General features: G+C 35.1%; 1 protein-coding gene across 3 annotated transcripts in view; it reads left to right on the forward strand.

Annotated features, from left to right (window-relative positions):
* GALNT13 (polypeptide N-acetylgalactosaminyltransferase 13) overlaps nucleotides 1-18,714 on the forward strand; it is a 550,480-nt gene that overhangs the window by 57,853 nt on the left and 473,913 nt on the right. For all 3 annotated transcript variants that reach the window (XM_043576749.1, XM_043576748.1, XM_043576751.1), the window contains exon 3: nucleotides 12,607-12,852. In XM_043576749.1, the coding sequence (XP_043432684.1) occupies nucleotides 12,711-12,852 (142 nt within the window). In that variant the 5' untranslated portion in view covers nucleotides 12,607-12,710. The remainder of the gene's footprint in view (nucleotides 1-12,606; nucleotides 12,853-18,714) is intronic.

Here is an 18,714-nt window from a genome sequence, read left to right on the forward strand (position 1 = left end):
ATTAAAGTTTCCTTACATGAGCAACATAAAATTCATTCATGTTGTTTCTTCTTAGTTGAATTTGAGGAAATATAGGTTGCAACAGTGAGAGTGATTAGAAGTGAGTAGTCTTCTTTTTTTTTTTTAGTTTTTTTTTAATGTTTATTTATTTTTGAGACAGAGAGAGACAGAGCATGAATGGGGGAGGGGCAGAGAGAGAGGGAGACACAGAATCGGAAGCAGGCTCCAGGCTCTGAGCCATCAGCCCAGAGCCTGACGCGGGGCTTGAACTCACGAACCGTGAGATCACGACCTGAGCTGAAGTCGGACGCTCAACCGACTGAGCCACCCAGGCGCCCCAGAAGTGAGTAGTCTTCTTCAGGAAACCATCAAAATCCTTAGAGGAGGACACAGGCAGCAACCTCTCTGACCTTGGCTGCAGCAACTTCTTACTAAGCACATCTTTAGAGGCAAGGGAAACAAAAGCAAAAATGAACTATTGGGACCTCATCAAGATAAAAAGCTTCTGCACAGCGAAGCAAACAATCAACAAAACTGAAAGGTAGCCTATGGAATGGGAGAAGACATTTGCAAATGACATATCTGATAAAGGGTTAGTATCCAAAATCTATAAAGAATTTCTCAAACTCAACACCCCAAAAACAAAGAATCCAGTTATAAAAAGGGCAGAAGACATGTGTAGACACTTTTCTAAAGAAGACATACACATGGCTGACAGACATATGAAAAGATGCTAAATATCACTCGTCATCAGGGAACTAAAAATCAAAACCGCAATGAGATACCACCTCATTCCTATCAGAATGGCTAAAATTAACAACACAGGAAACAGAAGGTGTTGGTGGGATTCGGAGAAACCCTCTTGCACTGGTGTCGGGAATGCAAACTGGTGCACCCACTCTGGACAATAGTATGGAGTTTCCTCAGATAGTTAAAAATAGCACTACCCTACAATGCAATGATTTTACTACTAGGTATTTTCCCAAAGAATACAAAAATACAGATTTGAAAGGATACATGCACCCCAATGTTTACAGCAACACTGTCAACAATAGGCAAACTATGGAAAGAGCCCAAATGTCCTTCAACTGATGAATTGATAAAGAATGTGTGGTATATGTACACATTGGAATATTAGCCATCACAAAGAATGAAATCTTACCATTTCCAATGATGTAGTTGTAGAGTGTATTATGCTAGGTGAAATAAGTCATAGAAAGGGAAGTACCATTTGATTTCATTCAAATGTGGAATTTAAGAAACAAAACAGATGAACATATGGGACAGAGAAAAAGAGAGAGGGAAACAACCCATGAAAGGCTCTGTAAGATAGAAAACATACTGAAGGTTGATGGAGGGATGTGGGTGGGAAATGGGCTAGATGGCTGATTGGTATTAAGGAGGGCACTTATTATGATGAGCACTGTGTATCGTACATAAGTGATTGACCACTGAATTCTACTCCTGAAACCAATATTCCACTGTATGTTAATTAACTAGAATTTAAATAAAAATTTGAAAAGAAAAAAAAAAAAGAAATGAGTAGTCTTCCCCAATTTCAATCATTGCTTTTAAATACTGGTCCTGATGGTTTTAGGAAGGTATTTATTTGGAATAAAACCCACAAATGCAACCAAAAAAGATAGTTCCTGAGTCCTGCATGATACTCAGGTTTGGAAAGTTAGCTAGTTTCTTGAAAGGAATGTAGAGTTTTAATAGAATTTTATGTGGGGGCTAACTTTTATCTTTCCAAAGCCACATAGATTCTGTAACAGTAGACAGTTTTGGAAACAAAAAAGAGAAATCTGGAAACAGAATGCTTAAACCAGGCTTAATTTTAATAGGGAGTTCTGTCCTCCTTTTCCTTCTCACTTTCTTTTGACAGTCCTTTGGGTCTGTTCTCTCTATGTGTTACATTTCATCATAGCTCCGTGTGTGCTCATACACTCACGTATATGTATGCACAAATATCGCATCACTAAGAATTTTATACTTTATCACTTTTACGTGGTAATTTTCTTACTTTCAGGCAAAACATATATTTTGCCATCATTCAGTTAATATATACTATTTCTGGATAATTTGAAAACTAGTAAAAATAATAGGAGGAATGAAAAAGAATCCACACATTCGCCTCTGTTCTTTCTAGTACTTTTATAAGAAAAAGGTAAAAAAAAAAAAGTTGTGATTATAGTCTATAAACAAGTGTGTGTGTTAAATTGTTGAATTTTACAAGTATCATATAAGCTTTTTTCATGTTCTTACAAAATTGCATAAGTTTCTAACAGCAGCATAATATTCTGTCAATTAGTTACGTATCTGTTTTGAACTCCTTTTAATAAACAATGATGTGATACCATCTCCCTGTATAAAGTGTTTTCTCTTCTTTAGGGCTTTTAAAGAGAGTTTTCCAGTAGAGAAATTATTGGTTCAAAGTATATGATTATTTTTAAGAAAATAGCTAATAGAGTTATCCTTATTTCTAATAAACCACACTTTTCCCAAGAAGTTTCTATCATTTTACATTACCTACAAAGTAAAAAAGGACCTACTTCATCCCACCTTTGCTAATATATAATTTTGTCAAAACCAGTATTTACTTTTTATGTACAGTTCTCCAGTTAGCACAATCCTTAATTGAATTAATAGGTAGTTTTCCCTGAAGACAAGGAAAATGTTGCTTTGTTTTTGGTCTGCTTGTTCATTTGCTTGTACATTAATGGTAATCTCTACCCAACTTTTATATCTTGAAAAAAGTTATATCTTTCCCTTTATCATGTGTTTTTGGGAAATTTCCCTAATTTATAATACTTCTATGTTTTCTGTTATTGGATTATATACTCCATTATATTAGATTCCTTTATGTTGATTAACAAGTTACACTCTTCAGCAATTTGATAAGACAAGATTGCATTGCTGATACGAATACGAATTTTCATTCTTTGGGTATCTACTAATTTTACTTTACTGTTTTACTAAATTTTACTAAATTTACTTTACTGTTAATTAATTGGAGACTAATTAATCAATATTCTGATTTTTAATTCTTTATTTATGTCTTCCCTCTAATTGCCTGTCTTTTAAAGCCCTTAATTTATGATTAATAACTTTGCCAGGAAGGTTGCAGGAAATAAACAAAACATAAACTGAAGTTGCAAATCAAAGTAATAACTAAGTATATGGTAGCTTTATTACAGTGGACTTTTTTTTTTCCCTTGGAGTGGAGGACTGAATATTTTACCTGTTATTTTTGGAAAGAGTGGGCATTTCTTTCACATATCAATTACGCTTAAAAATTCACTATATTAAAATATTCAAGCAGGCAAATAAAATTTTATTTACATTTATGCAGCTCTAAGGTAAAATTTCAGAAAGCTCTAACCAATTTTCTAGAGTTTTCTGTGGTCAAATCTCTTTTCCTTTGTGCTGCTAGGGTCCTTTTGTGCCCTAGAGTTCTGGGCTTTTCTTTGACTCTCCCCTTTTTTTTTTGTATCCCACTAATTGCTAGCTGGAGCAGAGTGATTCTGATATAAATTTAAAGATAATTTAATATTATTTTTCATTATATTCTACAAATAACTGCCTCTGTTTTGGAAAGAAAGCCTAGAGAAGAAATAGCCTCTGTATGCTCCCCATTTCAAATAAGGAACACTTGTAATTCATTCCTTACACCTTTGGTTATGAAGAATTGAAAAGCCTTAAGGCCAGCTAGGAAGCTGAGGTTAAGGTTTTCTAATGGTTTGATATCTCAGTGGAAACATTTATTTTCTTTTTAATCATGTGATTTATGGCAGAAGATGGCCAGCTCACTGGCAGATGTCTGCTGGGAACTGTCTAAATGCTCTACTGTTGTCTTAAATCTCTAGGTTTTATATCCAGTTGAACATTTTGGATTCCTGTTTTTCCCTCTTGGTAACTATTAATGAACAAGGTTAAACTACTGGTATGCCATTTTATAAGATGAATACTGAGCTGTCATTAAATATTTGAAACAAATAAATGATGAACAATTTTTAGGTTGACGAATACACTTTTTAAAACTATTGAATTTCATTATCTTTTTGAAGGTCATATATACTTTTTACAAGCTTTCTTTATGAAGACTTAATTTCATTATGTTTTAATGATAATCTATTGCTTGTTAAGTCTCATTAAGATATATTTTAGGCTTTGACATTTGTAACATTTTCATAAAATGTATATTCCTATACCCAACCATGACTAAAAAGACCAGTGTGTAACAGACTGTCTTAACAAGTGGCATCTGCCTTATAAATATTCTGTATAGAGTTTCACTCTTCTTTCAATCTCTCTATGCTCAATAATTCCATTTTTTTGCTGCATTGTCTCACATTAATAATTGCATATAATAACTACATTAAAATGAGTTTCACATATTGTAATCATTCCTAATGTTTCACATATCTCCATTCTTATCTCTACTCCAGTAGTCTTCTGTGACTCCCCTACTGGGTCCCAAACCAGAAGGCAAGGCTTATGTCTTTCTATATCTTTTATCTTTCATGCCAAGCACATTGACGGCATCTGTGTAGGCACTCAATTGTAACTGTAGGATAAATTAAAGAAATACTTAAATTTTTCTAACTAGGTTAATAGTTTTATGCCGAAAGTAATACATGCTTATATTAAAATTCAAACCTACAAAAGACTATAAATCAGTTCTACTCTTGAGAAATTATCGAGGTTTAGGTGACAAATGTAATAGCAGTCAGACTGCCAGCCACAATAGCTGGTTCACTCGAGCAGGCCATGTGATTATTTTGCCAGGATCTGAGGCTGTATTGAGGTGACAGGGAGAACGTGAACTATCTCCACCCCTTTCCTCCATCTCTTGGAATGCAATCTGTTTTCTCCCCAGGTGTCAAGGTTGTTAATCTCCCTTGAAAGCCATGAAATTTGGTGTGTCTTAGCTCAATAAATATAGCTGCATCTCTGTTTTCAATTATCTCCTACTCTGATCCAGACCTTTCATATGGAAGAGGTAAATGTAAAAAGGAAGAAGATATTTTTACAAAATTACAGATTCCCTTCATGTTGGCTCACATGCGCCACTGTAGGGGCATTCAGTTAGCAGTATACACAACAAAGAGCTTCTTGCCCTATGCTCTGGCACCATGTTGATCAAGAGGAAGATGACCCAGAATTAAATTTGAATACTCTAGTCCCCTTTTGTCTGGGCTGTTACCTAAAGGTATACTAGTCAGGCTGGCTTGGGGTTCTTACTACGGCCAAAAAAAAAAAAAAAAATGCGCCATGGACTGCGTGGAATCCCGTATTTTCAGAATGGTTTTATGGAATTTCCTACCCCTTTCATTAGTAGGTGGTCAATAAAAGACCCCTTTTGGGGGAAAGGCCAAATTTAGTAAGCCAACTGCCTTGCTCAGGTGGGTGGACCGGGAGTTGATTAGAAGGTGGGTTAGGTATCTTTTTTTCAGTCATTTTTGAGGATGTCATTGCAACAGTCAGCAAAAAAACTTTGAATGGTAGGAAGTGTAGAAAATCCATCCGATACCATGATTATCATTCCATTTTTGGTGGGCTTTGTGACAAAAGACATACCATTGTCAGACTGCAGATGGCCTGAAAATAAGAAAACATGACCCACTTTAGTTTTGTGGGCCACAGTGGTGTGGCCATAGGTGGCTGAATGGACTAAGACAGCAACACTGTAACCTGAGACCAGGTAGGCTGTGACTTGGGTAGGTTGGTAACTTAGGTGTCTGTACCAAACACCGCCGTATTCAAACAGAGCTGTTCAGAATGGATAACTCTACATAGACAGAAATTAGATTAGTGGTTACCTAGGGCTAGAGTCCATGAGAACATTAGGAGATTATAGCAAAGTGGAACTGTTTTCTTTTGGAGTAACAGAAGTGTTCTAAAATTGTGCATAGCTCTGTGACTGTACTATAAGCCATTGCATTGTACACTTTAAATTAGTGAATTATATTGTCTATACGCTCTATCTCAATAAAGCTGTATTTTTAAAAGGGAGTTAGGAGTGGTGGCTTGGTGGCAACAGTGGAATTGGTAAGAAGTGAGTCAAGTCTGAAAGCAGAGCCAATGGAATTTGCTGCATGATCAAATAAGAAATTAAAAAAAAAAAAGAAAAGAGAGAGAGTTCCACTGGAAACAAGTGTTGTCAAGGATTTGGAGAAAGGGGAACCCTCTTATACTGTTGGTGGGATTGCAAACTGGTGCAGCCACTCTGGAAAGCAGTATGGTGGTTCCTCAAAAAGTTAAAAATAGTACTACCCTACAATCCAGCAATTACTCTACTAGGTATTTACCCAAAGGATACAAAAATACTAATTTGAAGGGATACATCACCTCAATGTTTGTAGCAGCATTATCAACATTAGCCAAGTTATGGAAAGAGTGATGATTGGATAAAAAGTTGTGGTATGTGTACAAATCTTGCCATTTGTAATGATGTGGATGGAGCTACAGAGTATTATACTAAGCAAAATAAATCAGAGAAAGACAAATACTGTATGATTTCACTCATATGTGGAATTTAAGAAAGAAAACAAATGAACATAAGGGGAAATAAAAGAGGCAAACCAAGAAGCAGACTTTTAACTATAGAGAACAAACTGATGGTTACTGAAGGGGACATGGGCAGGGGATGGGTTAAACAGGTGATGGATGTTAAGGCGGGCACTTGTGATCAGCACTGGGTATTGTATGCAAGTGATGAATCATTAAATTCTACACCTGGACATAAAGAAGAAGATTTACAAAAAAGAGCACAAGGTTTTTAACCACGCTATGTCAAATGCTGCTTAGAAGTTATGTAAAATGGTGCTTGAGGATTGACCATTGGATTTGACCATTACACTGGCTGTATCAAATAAGGTTTCCATATAGTTGCAGGGGCTAAAGCCTTTTGGGTTTAAGAGAGAATAGGAGGTTAGGGATATGGGATGTATAGACAATGATTATACATAATTCTTTCCAGAAGTTTTGCTTCAAAGGTAAGCAGGGTGCTGGAAGAATCACTGAAGAGGGATGTGGGGTCAAATTAGTTTAAGAGTATTATTCATGTAGCATCTTCGTATTGGTAACGTTGTCTTATTAAAGAAGAAAAAACGATGCAGAAGAGACAAGTGCAATCAGTGAAACCCTATGTGAGAGCAGAGGGTGTTGCCCTCCTAAAAGGACAGTCATCTGTTCTAGCCCTGGGACTTGCAGATTTAGGGTTGGCAGTAAATAGGAACAAGAAAATTTATAAATTCCACATGGCAGTAGGCAAAATACCCTTCTTATTGTTTATATCTTCTCTGCTAAGTGTACAAGTGTAATGATAAGCTAAGAGGAAAAAGTGTGGAGATGGCCGTCTGAGGAAGGCAAGCAAGGTGGAGATTGATTTGAGTAGGAACTGTTGCAGGATTGCAGCAAAGCACAGAGAGTCTACTTGTAGTGTGACATGAGTTTATAGAGTTAAAATGAGAACAGGCAGCATATTCTGAGGAGGTTCTTTCTGGTGATGTTCGTCTATTTGCATGTTAGGAGTGGAATAGGGAAGAGTTGGATTTTTAACCTGGGTATTATTGATAAGGCTGCCATAACAAAGTATCACAGATTGGGTTGCTTACACACAGCAATTTATTCTCTCACAGATTTTAGAAGTCCAAAATCAGTGTGTTACCAGATCTAATTTCATTCTGAGGTCTTTCTCTGTGGCATATAGGTGGCTGCCTTCTCTGTCTTCACATGGTCTTTCCTCTGATTGTGTCCTAATCGCCTCTTCTTGTAAGGATGATTTGGATTAGGGACAATGCATATGACCTCATTTTACCTTAATTACCTTTTAAAAGACTGTATCTCCAAATACAGTCACATTCTAAAATCTTGGAGATTAGGACTTCACATACAAATTCTGTCTTGGCAAAATTCAGCCCATAACAGCCAGTGCTGGAGTTCTAAAAACATAAAAATATTTGAGGGAGAATGGGGGTATATAAGAGATATGAATTCTTGTTCTCATATAACTTACTATTTAATAAGGAGGGACAGACAATAAACAAATTTAAAAACTAATTTTTTTATATATGTTTGGGGGTAAGAGGTACAAAGGAGAAAGATTAAATGAGGTAAGAAATCCAGAGTGACTAAGTTGTGTGTGTTATTTTAAATGGGTTGATAGGAAAGCTCACCAAGATTTGACATTTGAGCAGGGGGAAGTAAGATCTGAAGGAAATAAGAGCAGGCAGCCATGACCAACCACATCAGTGAACAGAGAAAATAGCATATGCATACGCCCAGAGGCAAGGTATTTGTAAGGAACAGCCTGAGACCCAAGTCACTACCATAGAGAAAACAATGGTAGGAAAGTGGTCAGAAAAGTATTAATCAGGGAATCAAATGATTGGTACATAAACATTTTGTTTTTGCCTTAAAAATATATATGTAATTTACACAGAATGAAATGCACAAATCTCAAGTGTAGAGTTCAACGAGTTTTGACAATTGCAAAATCCTGTGTAATTCATCTCCATCAGAAACTCTTCTAAATATATTTTGAATTATTAAATTTAAAATATTGTAATTTGTAATACTCATAGATAGTAATATTAAATATATTTGTGATGTTCATCTTGTCCCCCGACACCCTGAATACACACAGAGTATACACTACTTCTGGAAAGGTGGGCAGAGAATTCTTACTCTTTTTCTCATTTTCTTGATGATGTTCATGTTGATAATAATTTTACTGTTACTACTAATAATCGGTAATGTATATTGAGAACCTCCTAAGTTCCAGGCACTCTTATAAGAGTTTTGCATGTATTAATTAATTCAATACTCATCATAGGCTGTGAGGTAGCTATTATTGTTCATATTTTCTGAATAGAAAAACAGAGGCACAGAAGATTTAAATAACTTGAATTAAGCCATACAATTAGTGAGTGTTGGACTCAGATCCAACTCATGGCATTATAACTCTGCAATATATAATTTTAGATCTCATGCTAGGTTGCCTCCTAATAGTCAAATTTTATGTTATGAATATTCAAACTTTCCTTGGTTTAAATGCCAGTGAGGGCCTTTTGGTTTTGTTTTTTGTTTTTCTTTTTTTGCTTCTATTCCATTTTTCCCCCATAGGCATTCATTTAACATTATCTTTGCTTCTCTGTCTCATGGTATATCTTCCAGTGTGGTATGATTTTTAGAGTGGATCCTTTGTTTAAGCTATGGGTAGATCCCTCTAGGTCATTTTAATTTTTAACCTTCCTTCATACAAAGATCAGTCTTCCTGTCAATCATACCTGTGGCTAATGCAGCGCATTTTATTTTCAGTGCTTACACATTAGATTTATTAGTCTGTAAACCAGTTCTGCAAATTTGTCCAGTCATCAGCTCACAGAAGCTCCTGCATAGCTATTTAAAACATTTGAGGTACGTTGGTGCCTGAACCTTCTGGGAGCACTACCAGCAGTCTTACACTAGTTCCCAGGATGCTTTGGCAGCCTCACATATAGCCTCACAAAATAGAATGAATAAATTTGCACCTATTATGCAATTTTTATGAAATAAAATAAATGAGTACAGATAAAAATATGTCTAATAGCAACTAAACTAGATTCTCCATGGAAGTGATAACCTCCGAATTTTAAAACAAAAAACTCTTTCTCCTTGTTTAAAAACATATTTACCAACTCCTAAGCTTTATCTAGATTGTTTTATATTTGAAATATGTTTTTGATAAAGATAGGAAGATGGTATATATCTTCAGACAAAAATCCTGTAACGCATCATAGAATATCTGATGGATATCATGATTGGTGGGCAAGAAGAAAAAGAAAGGCAATCTGACTAGCAAGATGGTACTTGATGGCTTTCTCTTAAAAGTACTCCCACCTAGAGAAGTACTTTTAAAGAGAGAAGGCACTGTGCTCAAAAGATACTGAAACAATTAGGAAAGGGGCTGTGTTTTCAGATAGAAGAGCCTGTATTTTATGCAAGTTAGTCATGCTCCACATTGGTTTGGCAAGACAGGGATATTGCAGAACTTGGATTTGGCTTCAGAAACTGAGAAGTGTTTGCAAATAAATAGAGGCTTACTGGAATAAAAACATAATACAGATGCTGATTCTCTTAAATAAACCTGGGCTACCAACTGTGCTTATGTTGGTTAGTGTTACTGTGTGTTTTGTACCATCCTTCTGCTCCCATCAGTTTTGTTCTCATGAAGAGTATTGGAATACAGTATATGAGATTACCATTATGCAAGTGCCGGCAGATATGGCTCAATGAATGATAAAATTTAGTGCATTGTCAAGGTGGAGGCAGGTGTTTTCAAAGTAGAGATAGAATTCGAAACTTGAAATATAAATGAAAAAATCACACAACAACTTAGTTTTATCAGTTAGAATCGTGGGATTAGACTTCTCTCAGTGCTAATGACTTGATATATAGCTCATTCAGGCTATGAAATTAGAATCATTTGAGTAATGCTTGAAATGGCAATAAGATATGATTTTGACTTTCTATTACAGCTAAAATTTATATTAAATTCTGAATAACATTAACTGTTAGGCTCTTATTAGGAAATGTCTTAGACATTTTAATATTTAAAGTTAAGCGATTTCAGATTTTTTATTATAATATTCTTTATATTTTCTTTTAAAAATGTTCTCATTCTTTATCTTGCTTAAGCCTTTACAATATTTTGCGAGCTGAATAGGACAGGAAATATGTTATAAATAAAGACAATGAAGCACAGAGAGGCAAAATCCTGACCCAAAGTCATCATTTCATTTTATTACGGAGCCAGGGATGGTGCTTTTATGCCTTTCATTATAGATCTTTATATAACATGTAAGATCTTTATGATAGGATCTTTTATTTTAAGATATTCCCATCTTAAATCTGGGGATGACTATTTGGTAACCATCAGTGTTATATATACTTTTCTGTGGGACTTTTTTCTACAATAAACTGAAGAGAACTACTTCATCATAGGACCAAGAAACACAGAACATTTGACAGCTTGAATTGTTTCATACCTTGTATTCAGTAAAGCATGCATGCACAAAGTAACAGGAAATATGCGTCAGGGAATTCTTCACTTGTTACCAGGTTTAGAGGCTGAGTTCCAATGTTTAGTTATACACTTTACAGGAAAATGAAGTTGAAATGAAATAAAGTAAATAATTAGCATGACATTTGTTTCCAGAAAAATCATAAGCAAACAGATAAACCCCACATATCATATATTCTGTAGACTTGCACATTTTATACCTTTTTAAAAAAATATGCTGCATAAATGTAAATTTAATGTAGACAGTGAAGATAGACTCTGTTATGTTTTCAGCTGTCACTTTATGTAAATTTTGAATTCCTTGCTAGTCTGGATAGGTTGTTACAGGCAGTAGCCTTTGTATTGCTTTATGATGCAAAGTCAGCTGCTATTAATTTAAAGAGCATTTGCCTCAGCAAATTGCACTTTGATGTTTTTGAGACAGATATTTATGAAGTATTCTGAGTACCTTTGTATTTTGTAGCTGTTCTTCTCAAATATCTTTCAAAATTGTATTACTTATTCACCTCAAAAATTTTAAACTTCAGTTGATATTAAGTGTAGCAAATGGCATGAACATATCTTTGGCCTGTTATATTTACGGTACATGACTTAACTGTCAATTTATTGTAAATGAATTAACCAGATAATTATTGCTTTTTATAGTGTCAATAAAACAAATATGTTTGTGGTATTAATTCTACATTTATTTAGAATACCTCTCAATAGGTAATTGTGCACATATCTGTATGCCTTTTAGAATTTGTGCTTTGGTTATCTGAAGTCACTTTAAACTTATATGTTGTCTTCCCTCTCATAATTTTTTGAATGTATGCTATCCATTACAAATTACACATTTGTTGTGGATACTTTCTATGCAGACCAGATGGAGTTTTTAAGGTGAAGTAACTGATGAGTTATTTCGTGCAATGGTCCTTTTTGAGAATTTGAGACTTTATTGTGTTTTATACGTTAATAATTATCTGTCTTGCAAGATGCTTAACAAGCATTATTGTGGCTAGTCCTCATAGCACATCTTAGGTTTGGCATTGTTATTCTCATTTTATAGTTGAGAAAACAGGCTTTTTAAAAAAGGGTCCTGCAGATAGGTAGTAAATAGACAAAGGCCTATCTGTGTGTAAAGTCCAGTTCTTAGTTACTCCAATTTATTGTATCCCGGGATGATTTCTGTTTCGGCAGTTATTAGCTCCTCAAAAGTGCTGAATCAGGGTAAATTCAAGGATGCTCTATTTGATAACCTACTGCTCTACAGAATATCATCATAGGGATTTTTAAGAAAAGAGTACAACCTGAAAAAATCAAATAGTTGTCAAGTGCCCAGCAGAGTAGTGACAGATCTAGGATTAGCTGGTAGCGTTTTAGCCACCTGGTTTGCTTACAGTTCTCACTTATTTAGGCTTTTCATTCTGAATTTGAAGGTCAAGTGCTTACAAATATGGGAACATTAAATACATCATGTATTTCATGTTTTATCCCCTTTATACTAAAAAAAAAACCTATGCAATAATGACATTTCTTTTCCTTCTTTTTTAATATAGTGGGATGCATCCTGCTTTTTTCCTGGAGTTCACCCCTGTGGCTTGGATTTATCACCGTAGCATCTGTCTTCGATCTATGTGTTAACTAGAAATCAAGGGAAGACATGAGGAGGTTTGTTTACTGCAAGGTGGTTCTGGCCACTTCACTGATGTGGGTTCTCGTCGATGTCTTCCTACTCCTGTACTTCAGTGAATGTAACAAATGCGATGACAAGAAGGAGAGGTCCCTGCTACCTGCACTCAGGGGTAAGTGCTTATGAAGCAAATGTTGCTTTCAGAGATGACAGCTCTGATGACTCTTGACAAAATGTGAAACTTTGAAGTAGGGATTTTTTTCAGCTCTTGTGTTAGCAGAGCATTTTGACAGAACTATTAATGTACATTTAACCGGGGGAAAGTTACTTCCTTCTCTCAGCCTCAGGTGTCCTGTTGGGAGAAATGAAAGAGTTAGGTAACCTCTAAGGTACCTTCCAATTTGATAATTCCAGTGTTCTGTGACTGTATGGAAAGAATAATTCAGTGAACATTCAATTGGACAGAATTTAAAATTTAGGCCTCCAGAAGCAAAAACCCTTGGAGGCTAAGCACCTAACAAACAAGGGGACAACTACTTAAGTAAGATGGTGGGGGTTGTAGCAAAATGCAAGGACACATGACACCCAGACTTCCAGAAGCAATAAACAGATGAACAAACAAACAACTTTTTAAACAAAACACATGTTGATGGCCAGATTCAGATTCAACAACCAGATTATTGCCTTGTGTTAAGTGCAAAAGGTAATGTCAGGTACAGGATAACATCACTTTAACTCAATATTTCCCTCTTTAGGGATCGGTTTCATTGACAGGATAAGAGTGAATGATAAAGAAACGTAAAGATTTTTATACATGGTGGTTTATTAAGTCGTAGGGATTCATTTTCTGCAGTTTATTAGTGCAGAATAAACTGCATTAGTGCAGAATAAACTGCAGTTTATTATTTACTACAAAAAGTAAGCCTTCAGTTGCATTTGAAATGTTTGTACCTTTTGGGGCACCTGGGTGGCTCAGTCGGTTAAGCATCCAACTTTCATTTAGGTCATGATCTCGCGGTTCATGAGTTTGAATCCCTCATTTGGCTTTACACTGACAGCTCAGAGCCTGGAGCCTGCTTCAGATTCTGTCTCTCTCTCTCTCTCTCTCTCTCTCTCTCAAAAATAAATAAAACATTAAAAAAAATTAAAAAAATTAAATGTTTGTACCTTTTGGAAAGTAAATCTAAATGACTGGCTTGAGATTTGCATTTATTTGCAAAAAGCAGATACAGTCTGCTTTTAATGTTACAGATATTTTTGAGGTCATCTATGAATCAAAATATGTTAATAAGCAACTGTTGGTTATATGAGGCTTGGGAAACGCAGAAGAGCATTTCAAAAAATTAGTTTTTGTGAAAAAGTATTTTGGACATTTTTTTTTTTTTGCATCAGATTGTAGCAGTGCTCTTACTCAATTGGAGGTATTCTGATGATCTTCCTCTTTGTGAAATGAGTTTCTTTGACTGTAGTTTTTGCCTAGCACAAAAAATTGAAAGTACCTTGGAAGTGACTGAGCCTCGACCCATTTAGGTAGTTTATATGCATATTTTATGCCTTTATACTAGAATTATTCAAAGAGGAGAACTTTATGAGTCTATCGGTTTTTGATAAATGAACATGAGGATTGATATGCTGATCTTTGGTTAAAATCCCAGAAAAAAATCCTCCTTCTCTGCTTCTTTGTTAACTCAGTTGAGCTGCTGCTTGGCTGAAAGTGGAAATGTGGTTTGTTGGATCTCATCAGTTTGGAATGATCACTTTGTCATTTGTTGAATAGAGACTTCTAGATTGGTCACAAAAAAAAATGTCATAATCTGATTCAGCAAAACTATGACAGCTTATTCTGCAAGTACCAAAAAAGTACAGCTTTGCTGATTTAAGTCCTTAATGCTCAGTCTTAAATCTCAAAATGTGAAATTTAATGATGCAAGGCAAAAATAGTAATTTTTCCTTATACTTAAGTTGTAAAATTAAACTATATTCTCCTTATTTTTAAGACTTAGTTAATGCTGTACATTAATATTTGTCTTGAATAAATGGGACTAAACTATAGGGTTTTAATTTTATTTTCCAATGTTACTTATTATTTCAGAATATTGCTCTATATAGGAATTTCTCCACATATTTAAAATAGTAACTTATTTACAGGCAGATGATGCTGTGCAAAGTGTATGTGCCTCAAAATTTCATGTCCTGCACATGTTAGAAACAGTCTTTTTGACTTAAAAAAATGTTGATCCTTTTGGACTTAGGTGTCTCCATTATTTAAAAAACAAGGTTTTGTACTAGGTGATTTCTCAGATCCCTTTTAGTGCTAAATTTTAAACTGGTTTAAAGTACCCGATACTGGCATACACTATGAATTCATTTTTAAGATACACGTATTAATTTATTAATCAATTCATCAGTTATTTAAGTGCCTATTGGGTCAACATTTTGTACACCTTAAACTTATATAATGTTCTATGTCAATTATATCAAAAAAAAGAAAAGAAGGGAAAAGACCAGTGATGGACAAAGGAAGACAAATTTCAAGCACCAGGACTTCTGAGTTCACAGTTAGTACAGATTGCCACATAGTTAAAAGCCCAGATTTTATTCATCAACCTGGTCCTTGTCTCCTCCTCCTTGATCCAGTTGTATGACTTTGGCAAATCCCTTGGCAAAATCTTAATGTTTTCACTTCAGATCAGAACCTGAGAGACAGTAATTCTGCTTCACAGGGTTGCCTTGAGAATTAAATAGGATAATGTGCATAAACCGTACAGTGAAGTATTGGTTCATGATAACCCTTTATCAATATCTGCTAAATGTTGTGAAGGTGCATGAATAGTCTGGATGATGCTCCAGACAGACTTTGCTCTTCAAGGTGAGTCAGGTCCCCAGTGGGGCATGTGTGTGGGAGTAGTGGTTATTTTGGGTGTAGCACCAAAGGAGGAAGTCACTCAAATAAAATATTTGTTAAGTATCTACTAACTGCTAAGACCTGGTGGTATAAAGGAACTGAGGTTCCTACTATCTGGAACTTATAGTCAATAATAAAGTAAACATTTCCCTCTCCCTCTCTCTTAGTCTCTCTCTCTCCCTTTCTCTCTGTAAAAAACATAATTTAGAAATGATTACGAAGCATAATGTGTGCAATGGATATTAGGATGAGGAAGAGGGATGCTCTCAGTAGAGAAAATGTGTCTAGATTCTTAGATAACACTTCACAGAGGCTGTGGCATTTAAGCTGAGTCTAAATTATACAAGTAGGAAATAGCTAATTAGAGAAGAAGGTACTAAAATTTTTATGAAATAATAGAGATTACAGGATAATTCTGAATGAGATAATACAGAACTCTTATAAGATTAGTAAGACTGTAATATTGGTACAAGAGATCACAATGGGTAGACAAATTGCCTAATGGAATCGCATACACTCTAGAAGTAGACTTATGCATGTTTGGGCATTCAGAATGTGACAGGAGCACTGCAGATCAATGGGAGAGAGAAGGGCTTTTCAATAAATGGATCTGAAAATAAAATGGTAATCGATGTGGAAAGCATGAAATTGGATGCCTACCTCATGTCATAAACCAAGACAAACTTTGGCTTTATTAATGTCAACAATAAACCTAAAACTTTTAGCAGAAAAGTATTTAGACATAAGGCTTTGAATTAAGGGAGAATTCTAAAAATACTAAACAAATAACATTGACCATAAAGGAAATTATTGATTGATTTAACTATATTAAAATTGAGAAAGTTGTTTTATTCAAATATGCCTTAAAAGAGAAGTTACAAACTGTAAATGTTAAAAGAGCATGCAACTGAGAAATTATTAAGTGTATGTATGTATATACAGATATGTATGTGTGTGTATACATGTATATATATATATACATGTATATATATATGTATATATATCCTATTAATAAGAAAAGTACAAATAACCCAATAAGAAAAAAAATGGGCAACAGCCATGAAGAGACACTGCTTAGAAAGGGAACACATATAGCAGAAAAAACTTATGAAGAAATATTTAACATCAACTGTGATCAGGGAAACACAGACCGAGGCTACAACGACATATTATATCTATTCGGTTGGCAAAAATCAAAAAGGTTGATAATACCAATTGTTGGAGGTTATGCATCTCCACATTTTTTATAACTTTAGATAACAGTTTATTTCTGAAATCTGAACATTGATATGTAACCCATGAATTATTATCATATACTTAAGAAAATTTCTTCACATAGACAAATATCTCATAGTACTCCTGTTCATAAAAGTAAAAGCTGAGAATAACCCATGGACGCATCAATGGGAAAGCTGATGAATGAATTGTGATATATTAATGCAAGAGAATAGTACATATATTTTACAATGAATCTATGAATGAATTTTGATAATACAGTAGTAAGTTTTATCCCTCAAAAATGATAAACCACATGGTACAGTTTGAAAAGCTGTAAAAATTTTTAAAAATTGCATTTTGAGAATATGTAGAAATGCAACAAGACTGTATAAAGCGAGCAAGTTTAATTATGATAATAGGATTTAGGATGTTTATTGTCATGTGTTGGATGAGACAGGGTCATGAGATGGGGATGAACATTTTGACTGAATGTGGGGCATTAGTAGTGCCCTAGATTTGTTTTTGATGGGGGTTTAATGTGTTTGTTACAGTATATGGATAACAAATGAGTAAGAGCCAGTGAATGGATTTAAAAATTGGGAACCCAATGAATGGCTTTAAAAGCAAGAAGATATGATTTCCTTTATGTTACGGAAAGATCAGTATGGATTCAGTATGGATTCAATTGTGGAGAATGGATTGGAGAAGAAACAGTCTCATTAGGGAGGTTGGGTAGGAAGTTGTGGTAGTGTTCCATCAATTTTGTGTAGGCAGTGATGCCTACTTAGAGCAGAGGAATGGTGGTGAGGTGTTATGGAAGTAGATAAAATGGAGAGGTATTTGAGATATGGGAGCTGGATGCATGACTGGCTCTGGCAGGTGTAGGATATGGGAGGGTCAAGGACAAGTCTTGGGTTTCTTGAGGGCATTGTTTGGCCCAGTTTCCTCAAAGGGAAAAATGTAGGAGGAGAGGATTTGAGAGCAGACAGGAGTTTATTTTAGATAGGTTGAATGTGAGACACCTGTTAGGCAACTAAATGGAATTGTTCAGTAGGAAGTTGGCTACATTATTAAACTCCAATATCAAACCATCACTTTTATGGAAACTTTTTTTCTAAAATAGATTACATTCTTCTTTATTAAATAAGGCATATGGGATATAATTGAATCTTTGTTACTGAGTCAGCATTATCATTTTTTAACATCAATTATTGAATGATGCTTTTTTAAAAAAAAGATTAAAAGATTATTTCAGGGACTTTATGGGAGCATGCAGACCTGTTCCAATATTAAATACAGACATGTAAATCCTTTTTCTTCTTCTATTTTCTAAAGGATTGCTTTTTGGTGACATAAGTACTTGTTAGGGGAGGATGTTAACTTTTTATGCCACCCTGGGGCCACCTAGAACTAAAATGCACTGAAGGATATTTTGAACTCCTAAATGGCATGGAATACTAACTAGTGGTACTCCCAATTTGGAAGAATTAGATATTTGAGAGAATAGGCATTTAAAAAGACCAGTGCTGCGGCAGTGCACCTAGATACATTGTGGACAAATTTGAGGTCATGTGGCAGGTTTGCTTGAGCACTCTGTCATAGTGGATCCTACTCCTGGCTGTACTACTAACAGCGTATATCTGAAGGCAAGTTAATTCATCTCTCTGGGCCTCAGTTGCCATCTGTGAAATGAAGTGAATATGAGTCATGATTTTAAAAATCATGCTGGTCTTTAAATGAATGATTATATGTTTATAGCTCTCCCCCCCCCCCCACCCCACCCAGTGAAAATATGAAAAGTGAACTCTTTTACTATCTAGCTTTTGGTCAGTCTACAAATAATGTGTGGTCCAAGAGGAGAAGTAGTGATATGGAGGTGACATGATGAGTGGATTTTGCTTAGAAACCCCA

Source organism: Prionailurus bengalensis, chromosome C1, assembly GCF_016509475.1.
Source record: "Prionailurus bengalensis isolate Pbe53 chromosome C1, Fcat_Pben_1.1_paternal_pri, whole genome shotgun sequence".
Lineage (NCBI taxonomy): Eukaryota > Metazoa > Chordata > Mammalia > Carnivora > Felidae > Prionailurus > Prionailurus bengalensis.